The 14,094-nt window shown below is 44.9% G+C and overlaps 1 protein-coding gene across 3 annotated transcripts in view; it reads right to left on the bottom strand.

Moving 5' to 3' along the window:
- Positions 1–14,094, bottom strand: part of OLA1 (Obg like ATPase 1) — a 201,189-nt gene that overhangs the window by 90,557 nt on the left and 96,538 nt on the right. For all 3 annotated transcript variants that reach the window (XM_084642789.1, XM_084642788.1, XM_084642787.1), the window contains exon 5: positions 1,584–1,759. In XM_084642789.1, coding sequence (XP_084498915.1) covers positions 1,584–1,759 — 176 coding nt within the window. The remainder of the gene's footprint in view (positions 1–1,583; positions 1,760–14,094) is intronic.

A 14,094-nucleotide genomic window follows, 5' to 3' on the forward strand; every position in this document is an offset into this window, starting at 1 on the left:
TACCTTTTCAGATTTTTTTTAGCCTTCTTAACCTGCTTTGCAACAGTGCCAACCAGCTGTGGCTAGAGCATGGTCTTTTGTGGTTTGCTTTATGCAATACCTTGAGACCCCTGGAAAGGTCTCCCTCAATGTCGCCCCCACTTGGGGTTCCACTCCTCTTATACCAGGGATGGTCACATTGCTGGAATTCCGTTTGAGCTGGCAAGAAAGGGAGTTGAGTACGATCCCTGTTGCTCTCCCCAAGACTGGCTAGCTGGCGTCGTCCTCATCCCTACTCTGCAACTCCATATCGGGTGTTCTGTGCTGGAGTCTCAGCTTCTTGGGTCACAGAGGAGGGGACCCGACATGCCCATTCTTCTCAAAGCCCTGTGCCCTAGCAGTGCAGGGTCAGCTAACTGAGAAAAGGCAGGGCACAATTCACCCTCCAAAGAGGATGTTAAAGGTGCCTCACAAATACAACACTTTTTGGATATACCTTGGTGTCTGAACAACAGCTCTGCCATGTTTGGGGAGTGGTTGGGGGAGGAGAGCAGGGATGCACTATAGTACCATCTCCAGTGGCTATGACCACTGCACTGCTCAATACGGAGGAAGGAAGAATAAAGAAAGGCTGCTTACTACTGCCCCCAAAAATGAATAAAATAGGCTATTACAGAAAAGTCAGGAGCAAAGTGAACTGCCACTTGACTACAGTCATGGCAGCACAATATCTGGCAGCAGGACAGAGAAAGGGGCATGGCTAGCACAGGCTGTGCTGCAGCTTTGAACTGCCTCCGGAAACTACAGACAAGAGTGAAATAGTCTATTATTAGAATTGTGGGAGATGCTGGGCTACAAAAGAGGGACTTCTCCTTCCCCAGCATAGGATGGACATGATGTGGCACCCCCACAATGCTTTGCACATGTTCATGCTAGCATGCTCAACAAGAACGCTCCAACTGTGGGCCCTCTCTCAATGAGATCAAGAGCCAATCAAACAAGTGATCCTAGACACCAATCACTGGGAATAGCACAGCATCAGAATTTGTTCAGATTTTGGGAGCAAATCCCAATTTCAAACTCTGGAGGACTTTTTAGGCCTTTGGTGCTTAGCTGAAGACTACGTGCTGAGCTCTGAAATGATCAAGTCTGATCAGGTTATAGACATCTCTATTACAGATTTATAAATGGGAATATCATCCTACTTATAAGTGACAGGCTATCTGGATGCAAGTTGAGATTTTGTAGTGTCATGCACACAGAGGCACGAGCTGGGATATCTGTCGAGGCGGGTATGAGCTTTCAAATTACACTAAAGGTCAGTATCATCTCCCTCATTTTGAGCAAGACTGGATTGAGTTATGTCAGAGCACTTTAAATGGAGTGCATCTAGCTCCCTCAGTGTAAACTTAGGTTATCAACAGAAAACAAAGCTCATTTTAATGATTTTAACCCAACAGACCTCGCAGCAGTGATAATTTTAAAATAAATACAGAAATAATGGTAATCTTTTACATTATAATGATTTTTAAAAGTGTGAACACAAATGAAAACATACTTGTACAGGAAATAATGATACATTTAACAGCACACTTTTTACTTACATATTCAGGTTTTAATTTCTTGTCCCCTCCTCTCACAGCTACTTTTTCTAGTTTGTCTATAATTGGAATGATCATTTCCTCATCTTTAAGTCTAAGTTCTTCATGTATTATTTCTATGTCACGAACAGGATCTACACTTCCTTCAACATGAGTGATATCATCATTTTCAAATGATCCTAGAACAAAAGAACACTTAATTTAAGTATTAAACCTAAATAAACAAAACACAACATTAAAGTATAATAATAATAGAAAGTCAGAGATGAGAAAAAAAGACCATTCTTCTCCCAGTGCAGAACAGTTGCCTACAATATTCTGCACAATATTTAATATGTTAATTTACAACACTATAGTACTTCAAGTGCTTAGCAATTCATTCTTAACTAATGTGGTTACCCCATTATTTCAAGCTTTACAGGGACATGTACTGAACAGTAGTCATACCAGCCCCAATTCAGAAAAGCACTTAAGTTTATACACATGCTCAAGTGCTTTCCCGAATGAGGATGGATTTAAGCACTTTCCTGAAAGTCAGGGCCATTTTACTTAAAAATGTCTCCACTATCAGCAGTAAAACATGGTACCCCAATTGAAAATACCTTTGTATTGATTAAAATATTTAATGGTGGTTTGAAGAATGAAAGAGTCATCGTAACACTATCATTAGCCACAAATTTTGTACATAAAATATACATAGGAAGTTCTAGCCAAAGAATTTTGAAGTTCTGAACCACGTTGTCTAGGGTTTCCAAGGGAAACAGGATTTAGAAAAAGGCCTGAAATCATCTGGCAGACCTTTTCCCTGCTTCAATCTACTTTATCACTGTGGTTCTGATGGTGATTGGATAATGAACCACTCAGACACACAATTTACACAGCAGCTAATTTCATCGCCCTGATTTGAGGGTATGGTTTTTCGGAGACCATCAAAGAAGCGGAGGAAGGTGCATTTGTCATATATGAGTGACAACCATTCACAGCATCTGAACAAAATGGTGCTGGCCCTTATTAGAAACACATCTATTATCACATATTTAAAGTGCAGCTGAAGCCATAATTTCAAATTGCCAACCGGAAACATAAGGGTAAAAAAACCCAGATATTATTGAAGCATGTGTACTGACTTTATGCCCTTTTGAAGACAATGTGGCAACATAATTCAACTGTGATTTACTCTTAAAATTATCAGATAAGGAACAGCATCACAAAAAATGAACAAAACCTAAGGAAGTTTTTAAATGGGGGGGAGTGGGGGAAGTTTGTGAAGTATTCATGGATCAATTTCATTGTAATGACCCCACTATACAAATTCCTTAGCACAAAAATTTACTTAGAAATTAAAAGACAGCTTGAAAAACAAAACTAATATACTTTTGAATATTACTGAATTTCTGGAATGTAGCTCACCAAATGTGACCATCTTGTGAAGGAATAAATCAATGGACTTCACTCTTACTGCACCAAATTTAGCGCAAGGTATTTTCTACTCTAAATTAAAAACAATACTTCACAATTGCTAGATTGTACAGAAAACTAACGTTCTATCACATTTCAACAGTTTTCACTTTTAAATTAATTACTGAAGAGAGTGGTTTTAGAATAAAAGGATTAAATTTAAACGTTTTAAATAAACGTCATGATAAACATGATAAGAATGTCTAAGTTATTCAGGTACAACAGCAGGTGTGTAGCTTACAGATGGAATAAATGAAGATACACAACGTCCAAACCATTTTCACATTGTAGAAAATGCTAACAGCAGTTTGGGAAACCCTTTCTTCTCAAATTCTCTAAAGCATACCAATTAGCTCCCTAAAACTAAAAGACTTGCAACCAAAAACCATTTTGAATATACACCAAGGTTAGCAATATAACATCTGGATATGAACAGAAATGTTATTAACAAGGAGTAACTCACCTTGTAATAACTTCTGTTCTTCAAGATGTGTTATCCCTATGTGTAGTACACTTCAAGTTGTGCATGTGCGCCATATGCCCAGACGAGAGAATTTTCTTTAGCAGTTTCCCTGTGGGTCCATATATGCAACCCTGCTGTCCTCATGCTCTGCATCAAGAGAATAAAGGGGGCTGCTGGACTACTGCCATTTTAGTCCATTCCCTACTGCAAGTTCCCAAAAGCGGAAAGCAGGCAGCAAGGACAGAGAGCTGCAGTATACTAACATAGGGACAACACATCTTGAAGAACTCAAGTTACTACTAGATGAGTACCCCTCTTTCGAGTGACGTCCCTATGTGTAGTGCAGCTCAGGTGATTCACAAACACCATCTTTATGATGTGTTAGGTACCTAGAGTCCAGTAATACAACTGATTCCAAAACTGCCCTGCCTATAGAGGCATCAGAAGCAGCTGCTTGTACCAGTGCATAGTGTTTTAGCAAGAGTGTGAACAGAATTCCGAGCTGCTAATCTGCAAATGTCAGTAACAGAAACATCTCTAAAGAAGGTACCAAAGCTGCCTGAATTTTAGTCGAGTGAGTTTTTATGCTGGCCTCAAGGGTGATGTTCACCTCATAGCATTCTGACAGCCTCTGGGATGAGATGGCCTCTTCTTTTTAAAGTTCTGTGAATGAAATGAAGTGTCTCTAGTGGACTTTCAGACAGGTAGAAGCCAAGAACCCTACACACGTTCAGTGACTGCCATGCCATCTCTTCTCTGCCTGAGTAGGGTTTAGGGTAAAACTGGCAGATGGATATTTTGGTTGATGCGAAAGTTCAACATTGCCTGAGACACAAAATTAGGATGCAGCCTCATAGAAACCTTATCCTTGTATATGGGGATGGGAGGGAGGGGGGAAGAGGCAGGTGGTGAGGGACTATTATCAGCCATGAGTGTCCCTAGTTCACCAACTCTTCTATCCAGAAATGCTACTTTAATAGAAAGATGCAGAGAAGAGCAGGACACCAGGGACTCAAAAGGAGGCTTAGTGAGGGTTTATCAAGTTTCAAGTCCTAGGGCAGTACCAGTTTCATCACAAGAGGAAAGATGCAAATCAAACCCTTCATGAACTGGGCAGGAATACACAGAGTTGGCGTATATTGGTGCTGATGGCTGCAAGTGTACTTTGATGGAGCTAACAGATAATCCCAAGGATTTTAATGACAAGTTGTAATTCACATGTCTGGGATCTTAGCCTGTAAAGAGGCAATTACTCACTGGTTACACAAAACTGAAATATTGTCCACATCATTACTTGTAGGGAATTCTGCACCCAAAAATTCTGCACACAATATTTTAAAATTCTGCATATTTTACATGTCAAAATAACACTACATAATCATGCCAGTTTCAATTATTTTGGTAAATTATTTGAAAATACCTGTCCACAAGTCTATCTAACAATTGTGATAGACCCAAGCCAGTTGGGTACAACAAAATAGTCGAAGGCAGATATACTGGCCACTGGATTAGCAGTTTTCTGTTCCCTGACTGACCAGAGCAGAGGCTGCTCCAGGCTAATGAGAACACCTGACTCCAATTAACTTGCAAAGAGTCAGGTGAGACCACTGAGGTAATGTGAACACCTGACTCTAGTTAAGGCCCTTCTGGTACTATAAAAGGGCTCACTCCTGTCAGGCTGAGGAGCGCCAGGGAGCCAGAGGAGAGGAAGTACGGCTGAAGGGCTGGTTAATGAAGACACCCTCAAACCATTGGTAAGGGAGCCCTAAGATAAGGGTGAAGAAGAGATAAGCGGGAGAGCTGTGGGGAAGTGTCCCAGGGAAATGTAGCAACTCTGGCAGTGAAAGGTCGGCTGCCAACAGCTGCTACTATTAGGGTCCCTGGGCCAGAACCAGGGGTAGAGGGCGGGCCCGGGTTCCCCCCCAACTTGCCACTATAGAAACACCTCCTGGGAGGGGAAGACAGGCCCCTGTCAGGACAGGAGGCTAAACTGTTCTGAAATAAGCTCCTACGGACAACAGAGACTGTAGGAGTTCTCTCAACAACCTCCCCCATGCAGACCTTGGCTGACCTCTAGCCTCTCCCATTCAGTCAGTCAGGCACAACTGCCCCTATTCCCACATCCCCATGTGACACTGCACCCCCATTCCGCCCCTGCCCCAGTCTGTCCCCCTCAGTAGCCCTTCTGAATCCCACTCTATGTGACCCCCCACCAGCAGCCTCATGTGCCCCACTGTCTGTCCTCCCTTCCCCCATAGCCCATGCCTCCTAATCTGGCCCCACGGGCAGGGTGCTGTGAGGAACACGGCCGGCTGATGGCTGCTACTGTCCGTGAGCTAGCTGCTTTCTGTTCTGGCACCACAGCAGCCCTTGGGAGGTGAAAGGTAATTGCAGCGCCTCTCCAGGTGAATGTATTTTCTGAGGAGGGAAAAAAAAAAATCTGGGGGAACTCATGAACTCTGTATGTGTGCAGCAGCGCAGAATTCTCTGAGGAGTAACATTTATAAAACATTTTCTGGTGAAGTCCTTCCTACTGCTGTTCTCAGCATTGCCTGGACATCAGACAAACAGGCCATCTCCAACACTGAAATGCATCCAAATATGATTCGTTCAGGTGAAGCATGGCTGGGTACCAGAACAGTCAGGCCCAATCTAGTGCTAGAAGAATGACTTGTGCCTTGACTGGTCTGGTTTTCCTCAACACAAGGTAAGAGGAGATATCGGGAATAACACATACCACAAGAGTCCCAACCACTGTATGAGAAATGTCTCTCTGAGAAAGTCTGGGCCACAACCCCGTCTGGAGTACAATTTCTTGCACTTGCTGTTCACGTAGTACATGAAGAGATCTGTGGATGGGAGACCCCATGCCACCCAATCAGGTCATGGAAAAGTATCTGCTCTGAGAATCTGCCAGTGCAGTATTATGAATCCCTGGCAGTTGGGGTAATCTGCATTGGAATGCACCAGTTCCAGAGGGCAATAGCCTCCAAACAGAGCTGTGAAGCACCTGCTCTGCCATACTTGTTGAGATAATAAACCACAATCATATTGTCCCATAATACCTGGATTGACTGACTGCAGATGTGTGGGAAGAATTGTTTGCAGTCTAATCTGACTGCTCTCAGTTCCCACAGATAGATGTGAAGTGTAAAATCATGAGGGGACTATACCTCTGGACAACCTGTCCCTCCATGTACGAAATTCAACCTAATAGGGATGCATCTGTGGTCAAAGACGTGGTTAAAAGAAGGGAGATGGAATGGTACCCAAACACATACTTTACGTCCGTCCTCCCAGCAAAAGGGAGTGAAGATTCTTTGCGGAATCATGACTAGCAGGTTAACACTGTGCTTACCTGGCACATAGACAATATTTGTAGACATCTGAGGTGAAGTCTTACTAATGGGGTCACGTAAGTGTACACAGCCATATGGCTCAACAATACCAGGCAAGATCATCTGGACGATCTGGGCTCAGATTCCCTAAATGAACCCAGTGACGGAGAGGAAGCAATCCTCCAGTAAGTAGAGGTCTGCGTGGATACAAAATTTATATCCGCATCCACGGATATAAATCTGTATCCATGGAGCTGCAGGGTTCTACTGGGAACCGCAGTGGCGAAAGCAGCAGCATGTTGGGCAGCTGCTCCCTGGAGCCAGTGCCCTGCACCGGCAGCTTCTCCCCTGTGGTTATACCAGTCCAGCCTCACCCAAAGGGCGGGCACCAGGCATACCAGCAGCTTTGCCAGGTTGCGTTAGTGTGTGCAAGCAGCTTGCAAGCTCCTGGACAGGAGATACAGACCGCTGAGTGGAAGGGATTCCTGTCCAGGCATGCGAGCCACTTGCACACATTAACGTGACCAGGGACAGCTGCTGGTGAGTCTGGTGTCCGCCCCAGAGGACACGGTATGCTGGCTCCTGGGAGCAGCAGCTGGAGATGCTGCTGCTTTTGCCACCACAGTTCCTACTAGAGTACTGCAGATCTGTGGATATCTATTTATATCCACGGTGTGACACAGCATGGCCAGAGGGCAGCAGGAGAGTGTTAGAAGGGAGCCTTATTCCCTGTAGAGGGAAGAAAGTTTGCTATAGATTAATTAAAGCACCTGAAGCCAATCACCTGATAAAAACCCCCTGCTTCAATCAGACAAGGGAAGGAGTTGAAGCAGAGTGGATTGGTGTTGGAGCAGAGAGCAGTTTGGAGGAGTTGAAGCAGAATGGATTGGCACTGGAGCAAAGAGCAGTTTGGGGGAGTTGAAACAGAGTGGATTGGTTTTGGAGCAGAGAGCAGTTTGGAGGGAAGCAGAGGAGAGTTTGGAGAAGTGCTGTGGTGGGCTAAGACCACCAAGACCCTAGGTAAAGGGACACCTGGTTTGTGCAGAAGGAGGGCAGGAAGTCCCACAAGCTGAAGGGCAGGAGAAGGAAGTAGCCCAGGGGAAGGAACCACTAGTTTAAGTGCTTTACTGCTATCCCTAAGGCCCCTGGGCTGGGACCCGGAGTAGAGCATGGGCCCGGGTCCCTCCCTCTCCACTCCCCTCCTCTAGGACACTAGTGGGACAGTTAATACTCCAGTTTAAGGGCGAGAACCTGAACCCTCCCCAAGAAGAGAAAGCACGAGACCCATCAAAGTAGTGCCGGCAATATGCCACAATGGATATAAAATTTTGTATCTGCGCAGGGCACTACCAGTAAGCAAACCCTGGCTGTAACAGCATCCAACCTTGCCCCAGTGAATTATATGGATTGCGAGGGTTCTAGGGTGGACTTCTCCAGGTTCACCTTGATGCCCAAATTCTTGAATAGATGTAGAAACATACTGGTTACTTCCCATGTTTTCTGGTAAGAAGTCCCTTCAGCAACCAGCTGGTTAAGTAAAGGTAAAACATTGCCCCTTTCCAACAAGTGAGCTGCTACCACTGACAGTACCTTGGTAAACACTCTACGTGCCATCAAGTGCTCAAAAGGGAAGAAATTCTGCATCGCTAGTGCTGTTGACTGGCCACAAATCTCAGGAATACACTGTTGAATGTCTATATTAAAGTAGGTATCTTTGAGATAAAGGATCATGAACTAATAGTCTGGATTTAGTGATGGGATAGAGGCTAACAGGGTCACCATTCTGAACTTTAGAGATGAATTTGTTCGGTTCCCTGAGGTCCAGAATGGGCCTCCATCCCCTATCTTCTTGGGGAAGACAAGGAACCTCAAACTGCTTTCCCCTTGCTGTCAGAGGCATTCGTTCTATCGTCCCTCCCTCTGTCTTGAGAGATGGGTCCTAAAAGAGGATAGGGAAGAGAACTAGATCGTGTACACCAAGGAAATGACCTTTAGTACTCATCTGTCAATTATGATTTCTGTCCAGGCAGACAGGTAGTGAGAAAGTCAGCCTTCAAAGGGAAAAGAAAGACCAGAAAGGTTGTGTAGATCCAGAAGGACAGTTGGTGAGCAGCTTTTGAGGGTCCCATCAAAACGTTGGTCTTAAGGGTGATGACGGTTGAGAGGTGAAAGATAGTTGACCTTGGATACCCTTTCTTTTCTTCCTCTGATGCTTACACAGTGGCTCATGCTGCCACTGGTGATAAAAGGTAGGTGTGGCATCATCTACACTGTGGCTCAAGGGGTTTTCTTTTGATTGCAGGTCTATAAATACCCAGTGATACCCAGGGACTCCTTCAAGAAGTGGAAACCTCATTCATCATGCTCTGAATAGAGCACTGCACTCATATGGATGGTCCTCCACTCTCGTTTGAACCTCCTTCAGGATTTCTGAGGAGGAGAGCCACAACGAGCATCCCATCATCACAGCCATGACCGTGAATCCTGCTACTGTGTCTGTTTCTCAAGCAGTCTGAAGCGCAATTTCATTACCAGTTTTCCTTCATTAATCAGGGCCTGGAACCTGTCTCTAGCATCCTGAGGCATCTTATTGGCAAAGGCAGCCAGCTTGTGGTAGATGGTGTAATCATATTTGGCCATCAAGTTTGGCAGTTTTGAGACTAGAAACTGCAGAGATGCCTTGGAATGCACTTTCCTGACAAAGGGGTAAAGTCTGTTCGCTTTCTTCTCATGAGGCCTAGATCTGGGTTGTCTTTGTTGGCTACACTTGGTGGCCGCAGATACCACCAAGTTGGGAGGCAGGTGAAAAAATATGTTGTCTGACCCTTTTGCAAATACAAAATACCTCTTCTCAGCCCACTTGGGATACTGGCTGGTATGTGCCAGAGAACGCTGGCAGGTTTGAGGATGGCCTCATTAACAGGAAGCAACACTCTGCTCAACCCAAGCTATGCAAGTGTCCAGCAGCTTCTGTGGTGCTTTCTGGCCCTCTTCCAGGGGAATCCCAAGTGATTCTGCCATTCTTACAGGTTTCAGAGTAACAGCCATGTTAGTCTGTATTCGCAAAAAGAAAAGGAGTACTTGTGGCACCTGAGAGACTAACCAATTTATTTGAGCATAAGCTACAGCACGAAAGCTTATGCTCAAATAAATTGGTTAGTCTCTAAGGTGCCACAGGTACTCCTTTTCTTTTTGCCATTCTTACGCAAGTCCTGAAAAGCTTTAAGATCATTGGGGTATTGTGGGACAGCTGGAATCACTGCCTTGCTCAATGAAGAAGAGGACAATTTCACAGGCACAGACTCCTGCTCAGTTGCTCTTCATTTTTCTGGACTTGTGTTTCCTGAAAAGGCTGAGAAAGTTACTCTTCTATTCTGGGAACCCTAGGTCTGCTTGGGTCTCTTGTACCACAATGTGAAGTGCTGAGTGTTAAGCCCACATATCTTCTGGGACTCAACTACCATTGTGGAATCTCATAACTCCTTGATACAGGATTCCAGAGGGCAGGGTACCAGAGTGTGTAGGGGTGATATTCTCTCATACTGGAGTGGTAAGGAACCCTGGAGTGTCCTATTTGGGCTCTATCCTGTTGAGGGGTTTCTGAGGGCATAGTTCAGAACTGGGTGTCTGCTGTAGTCCTCTTCCAATTCAGAGGATGAGTCCTAGTATTGGAGAAGAAAGTGGTGACCTGCCTCTCTTAGTTGATGTACTGGAGACAGTCTGTGGACAGGGATGGAGATAGGTACCATAGCAACATCAGTACCAGCTAAAGTCCCAATGCTGGGCACTGAGCTCTGGAGAGGAGAGGTGACTCGGTAACAGTGGAACATCCAGGTCAAGCAGTGACCCAGAATAAATGGAGTTGTTTCTGTAACTTGGGTCATTGCCATAGAGGATGCCAGATCCGGCAGCACTGACGAGGGCTTTGGTGCCCAAGTAAAAGTCCTAGTCCAAGTGAAGTCCTTCCTGGCATTAAATGGTTCTGCTCTGGAACATGAGTCTCCTGATGACTTGGTTTGGCAGCATCCTAATTTTGCATCTCAGGCAGTGTTGGACTTTCGCATCAACCAAAATATTCATCTGCCAGTGTTTGCTCTGGCTCTGTTCTCCAGAGTCTCTTTGAGCCAGAGGGGGGAAATGAATGTTTTAGAGCCACTAGGACCAAAGAAGAGCCATTCATACCTTCTTCAGATTGACGCATTTAGAGACTGTTCATGGCTTCCTCCATGAGGAACTTACAGAGCCAAAACAGCCCGGACTGATTAATCATACTCAGTAACAAAATGCAGACACTGCACCTGGAATGGACATACTCTTGCCCCAGGCAGTATAGACAGGTGTTGTAGTCCCTGATCAGAAAGGCTCATGGCTAAGGCTGTGAGTTTGTCATGGTGGTCACGGATTCTGTGATTTTCCAGGACCTCCGGGACTCCTGCAGCAGCCAGTGCAGTTGGCACAGGGGCCACCTGAGGTGCTCAGGCAGCCGCTAGGCCAGCTGCACCGGCCTCTGCTGGGGCAGCCTCAGGCCACTACACTCCCTTCCCCCAGCAGGAGTTTGGGTTTGAGAGGGGGCTCAGAGCTGAGGCACAGGAGGGTGTGAGGGCTCTGGGTGATACTTACCTCGGGGGGCTCCCAGGAAGTGGCAATACGTCCCTCCCTCAGCTCCTTGGCAGAGGTGTGGCCAGACAGCTCTGCGCACTGCCTCTGCCCACAGGCACCACCCATGCAGCTCCCATTTTCTGTGGTTCCCGGCCAATGGGAGCTGCGAAGCCGGTGCTCGGGGGTGGGGGACGACCTGCAGAGCTATCTGGCTGCACCTCTGCCTAGGAGCTGAGGGAAGGACATGTCACTGCTTCCAGTGCTTCCAGCCACACAAAACCAGATAAGGAGCCTGCCAGCCCCACCAACCCCCTACCCCACCCCAGCACTAGCAGCAGTCCAGGACTGCCCCCGCCAGAGCACCCATGACTTCTCTCGGGCTGCCCCCCACAAGATTTAGTCAGGGGTATATAGTACAGATCATGGACAGGTCAAAGGATGTGAATTTTTGTTTACTGTCCATGACTTTTACGAAAAATATCTGCGAATAAAAGGTAGTCCTATTCTTGGCACATATCACAGTTTTTAAAGCCAAGTATCCTTGGCAAACTCTCCACAACCACTGCAAGATTGGGGCGGGGGTGGGGTGGTGGCAACAGATTCCTGCCCCAGAGGGTTGTCCAAGATAAGAATCCAGACTCTGTTAAACTAACTACTAAGCAACTATAAAAACTTTTAAAAACTATTGACACCAATGAGTTGAAGTCAGAATGAACACTGAAGCTCTAACCTAGACCACGAGCAGTAGGAGGAACCAAGATGGTTGCAATCCAGCAGCCCCTTTTATTCCGTAGATGCGGAGCATGAGGAGAGCAGAGAGGCACATACAGACCACACAGAGAAAATTATTTGGTTCTGGGTGCATGCACAACCAAAAGTGCATAGGGACAATCACGCAAAGAAATAGGTTTCTGTAGATCAATGATGACATTATAAAAATTAGTTGGACAGAGAACATTTTTCTCCACCTTAGCAAAAATATCATTTCTATCTTAGAAAAGATTACTTTGAATGCGCAAAAAGTGATGGACCTTTTCCACAACTTTGGTTTTTGTTAGGTTTTTTGCTTAATAAGAACCAGCATCTTTCTGAGTTAACTGGAAAAACAAGAATTTCAGAAGCTTTGACCAATCCCTGAAAATAATTAATACTGCATTTGTTTTTGAACCTTTCATCTAAAAGAATTAGAAATATAGTAATTAGCGTAATATATCAACTTGATGAGGATGTCACATTGTAGTTAATATAGACACTCAGATTAGGGATTTCTGATCCTGAGAAAAAGAAAAGCTATTCCAAGGACCAGATGTTGTAGGTGAATGGGCCAATAAGTACGGAACACATTTAATGTAGTACACACAAACCAGTGATATGCTGCCAAATTTTAAAAGGGACTCTCATTTAAACTCTATCTCAATAGACAACACATAATAGTCCTTGGATAAAACACTTTTCTGCCCTTCACAAAAATAAATGCCTCCATCAATTCCATATTCTTTCATTCCTTCCCTTCAAAACCCACATCAATTCTATTTTCTTCAAAATCCACAACTCACGCACACAAAAAAGTGAATCCTATGCCATTCATGTACACCCCTATCACCCCAAAATCTCTGAATTTCACTCTTTGCCCATTCAATCCTTCTAACCCGTGCTTGTCCCAGTACCCCTTCCAGACACACCATGCTTCCTCCCTCCCTAGTATTTCATGAAAGTTTCTTCAGTTTTCACCTCCATGTCAATTCTTCCTCACAGTTGCAGCAACGGCTGTTCTGTAGGTCCCACTAGCAGCTCTGGTGACAAGTGAGCTGTCTTGGAGCCTCTGCCTATGGACTGGTTGGTGTCTCAGCTAGGGAGTCGTCCCTTCTGACGAACTGAGGACTCCCATTCAAAGCAGCAGAAGATTGTCCCTGCCTCTCTCTCATTGCCTGAGGGGATAGAGTTATGGGTGGTGAAGGATATACATGGTGTGCACCTTATGTGCTCCAAGCAGAGAGTGGGATGCAGCTGCTGTGCCGATAATTGGCAAAACCAATGGCTTGTTAGCTGCCTCAGTGAGCAGCAACTGATTCAGTAAATACCTCAAAGAGGGCCAAAAAATGTTAACAAGTAGAGGTAGGCCTTCAAATGCTCCTCTTTCCCTCACCCTTTGGAGAGGAGGAAAACTAATCTTAAAAGCATAAAGCTAGCTCAAAGATTTTCAGGAGAAAGAGTTAGTCAACTGATTTTTGGGATACATCACAAACTTATCTGACTCATTTTACCTTTTTTTAAGAGTCTGTGGAGTAAATGGAGAAGAGGTGGAAAGGGAGACAGGGAATGGAGGACTGAGAAATCCTTCTGGGCCTCCTTCTACAGAAGTAAAAACCAGTTACTTGTTCCTTTAAACCTTTGCATTTGGTTTAAAGCAGTTTACTTTTTTCAAGACTAGCTTCAGAAGGAAAGAGGCTATAATCTTTATTTAAATGAAAAAAGACTATCCATCATGGAACCAAAAGACTACTTTGTTAAAGGACTCGTACAAATCCTCTCCAGCTAATTAGCAAAATAAACTGAAGTGAGGGGAAAAAACTGCAAGAAACACAGTGTTCACTTTAAATGAATTGGCCATGGCCAAGAAATATTTCTGGGATCATTGTGGAAAAATCCCTATAGT

Source organism: Lepidochelys olivacea (genome assembly GCF_965140295.1).
Source record: "Lepidochelys olivacea isolate rLepOli2 genome assembly, chromosome: 11".
In the NCBI taxonomy this organism is placed as follows: domain Eukaryota; kingdom Metazoa; phylum Chordata; order Testudines; family Cheloniidae; genus Lepidochelys; species Lepidochelys olivacea.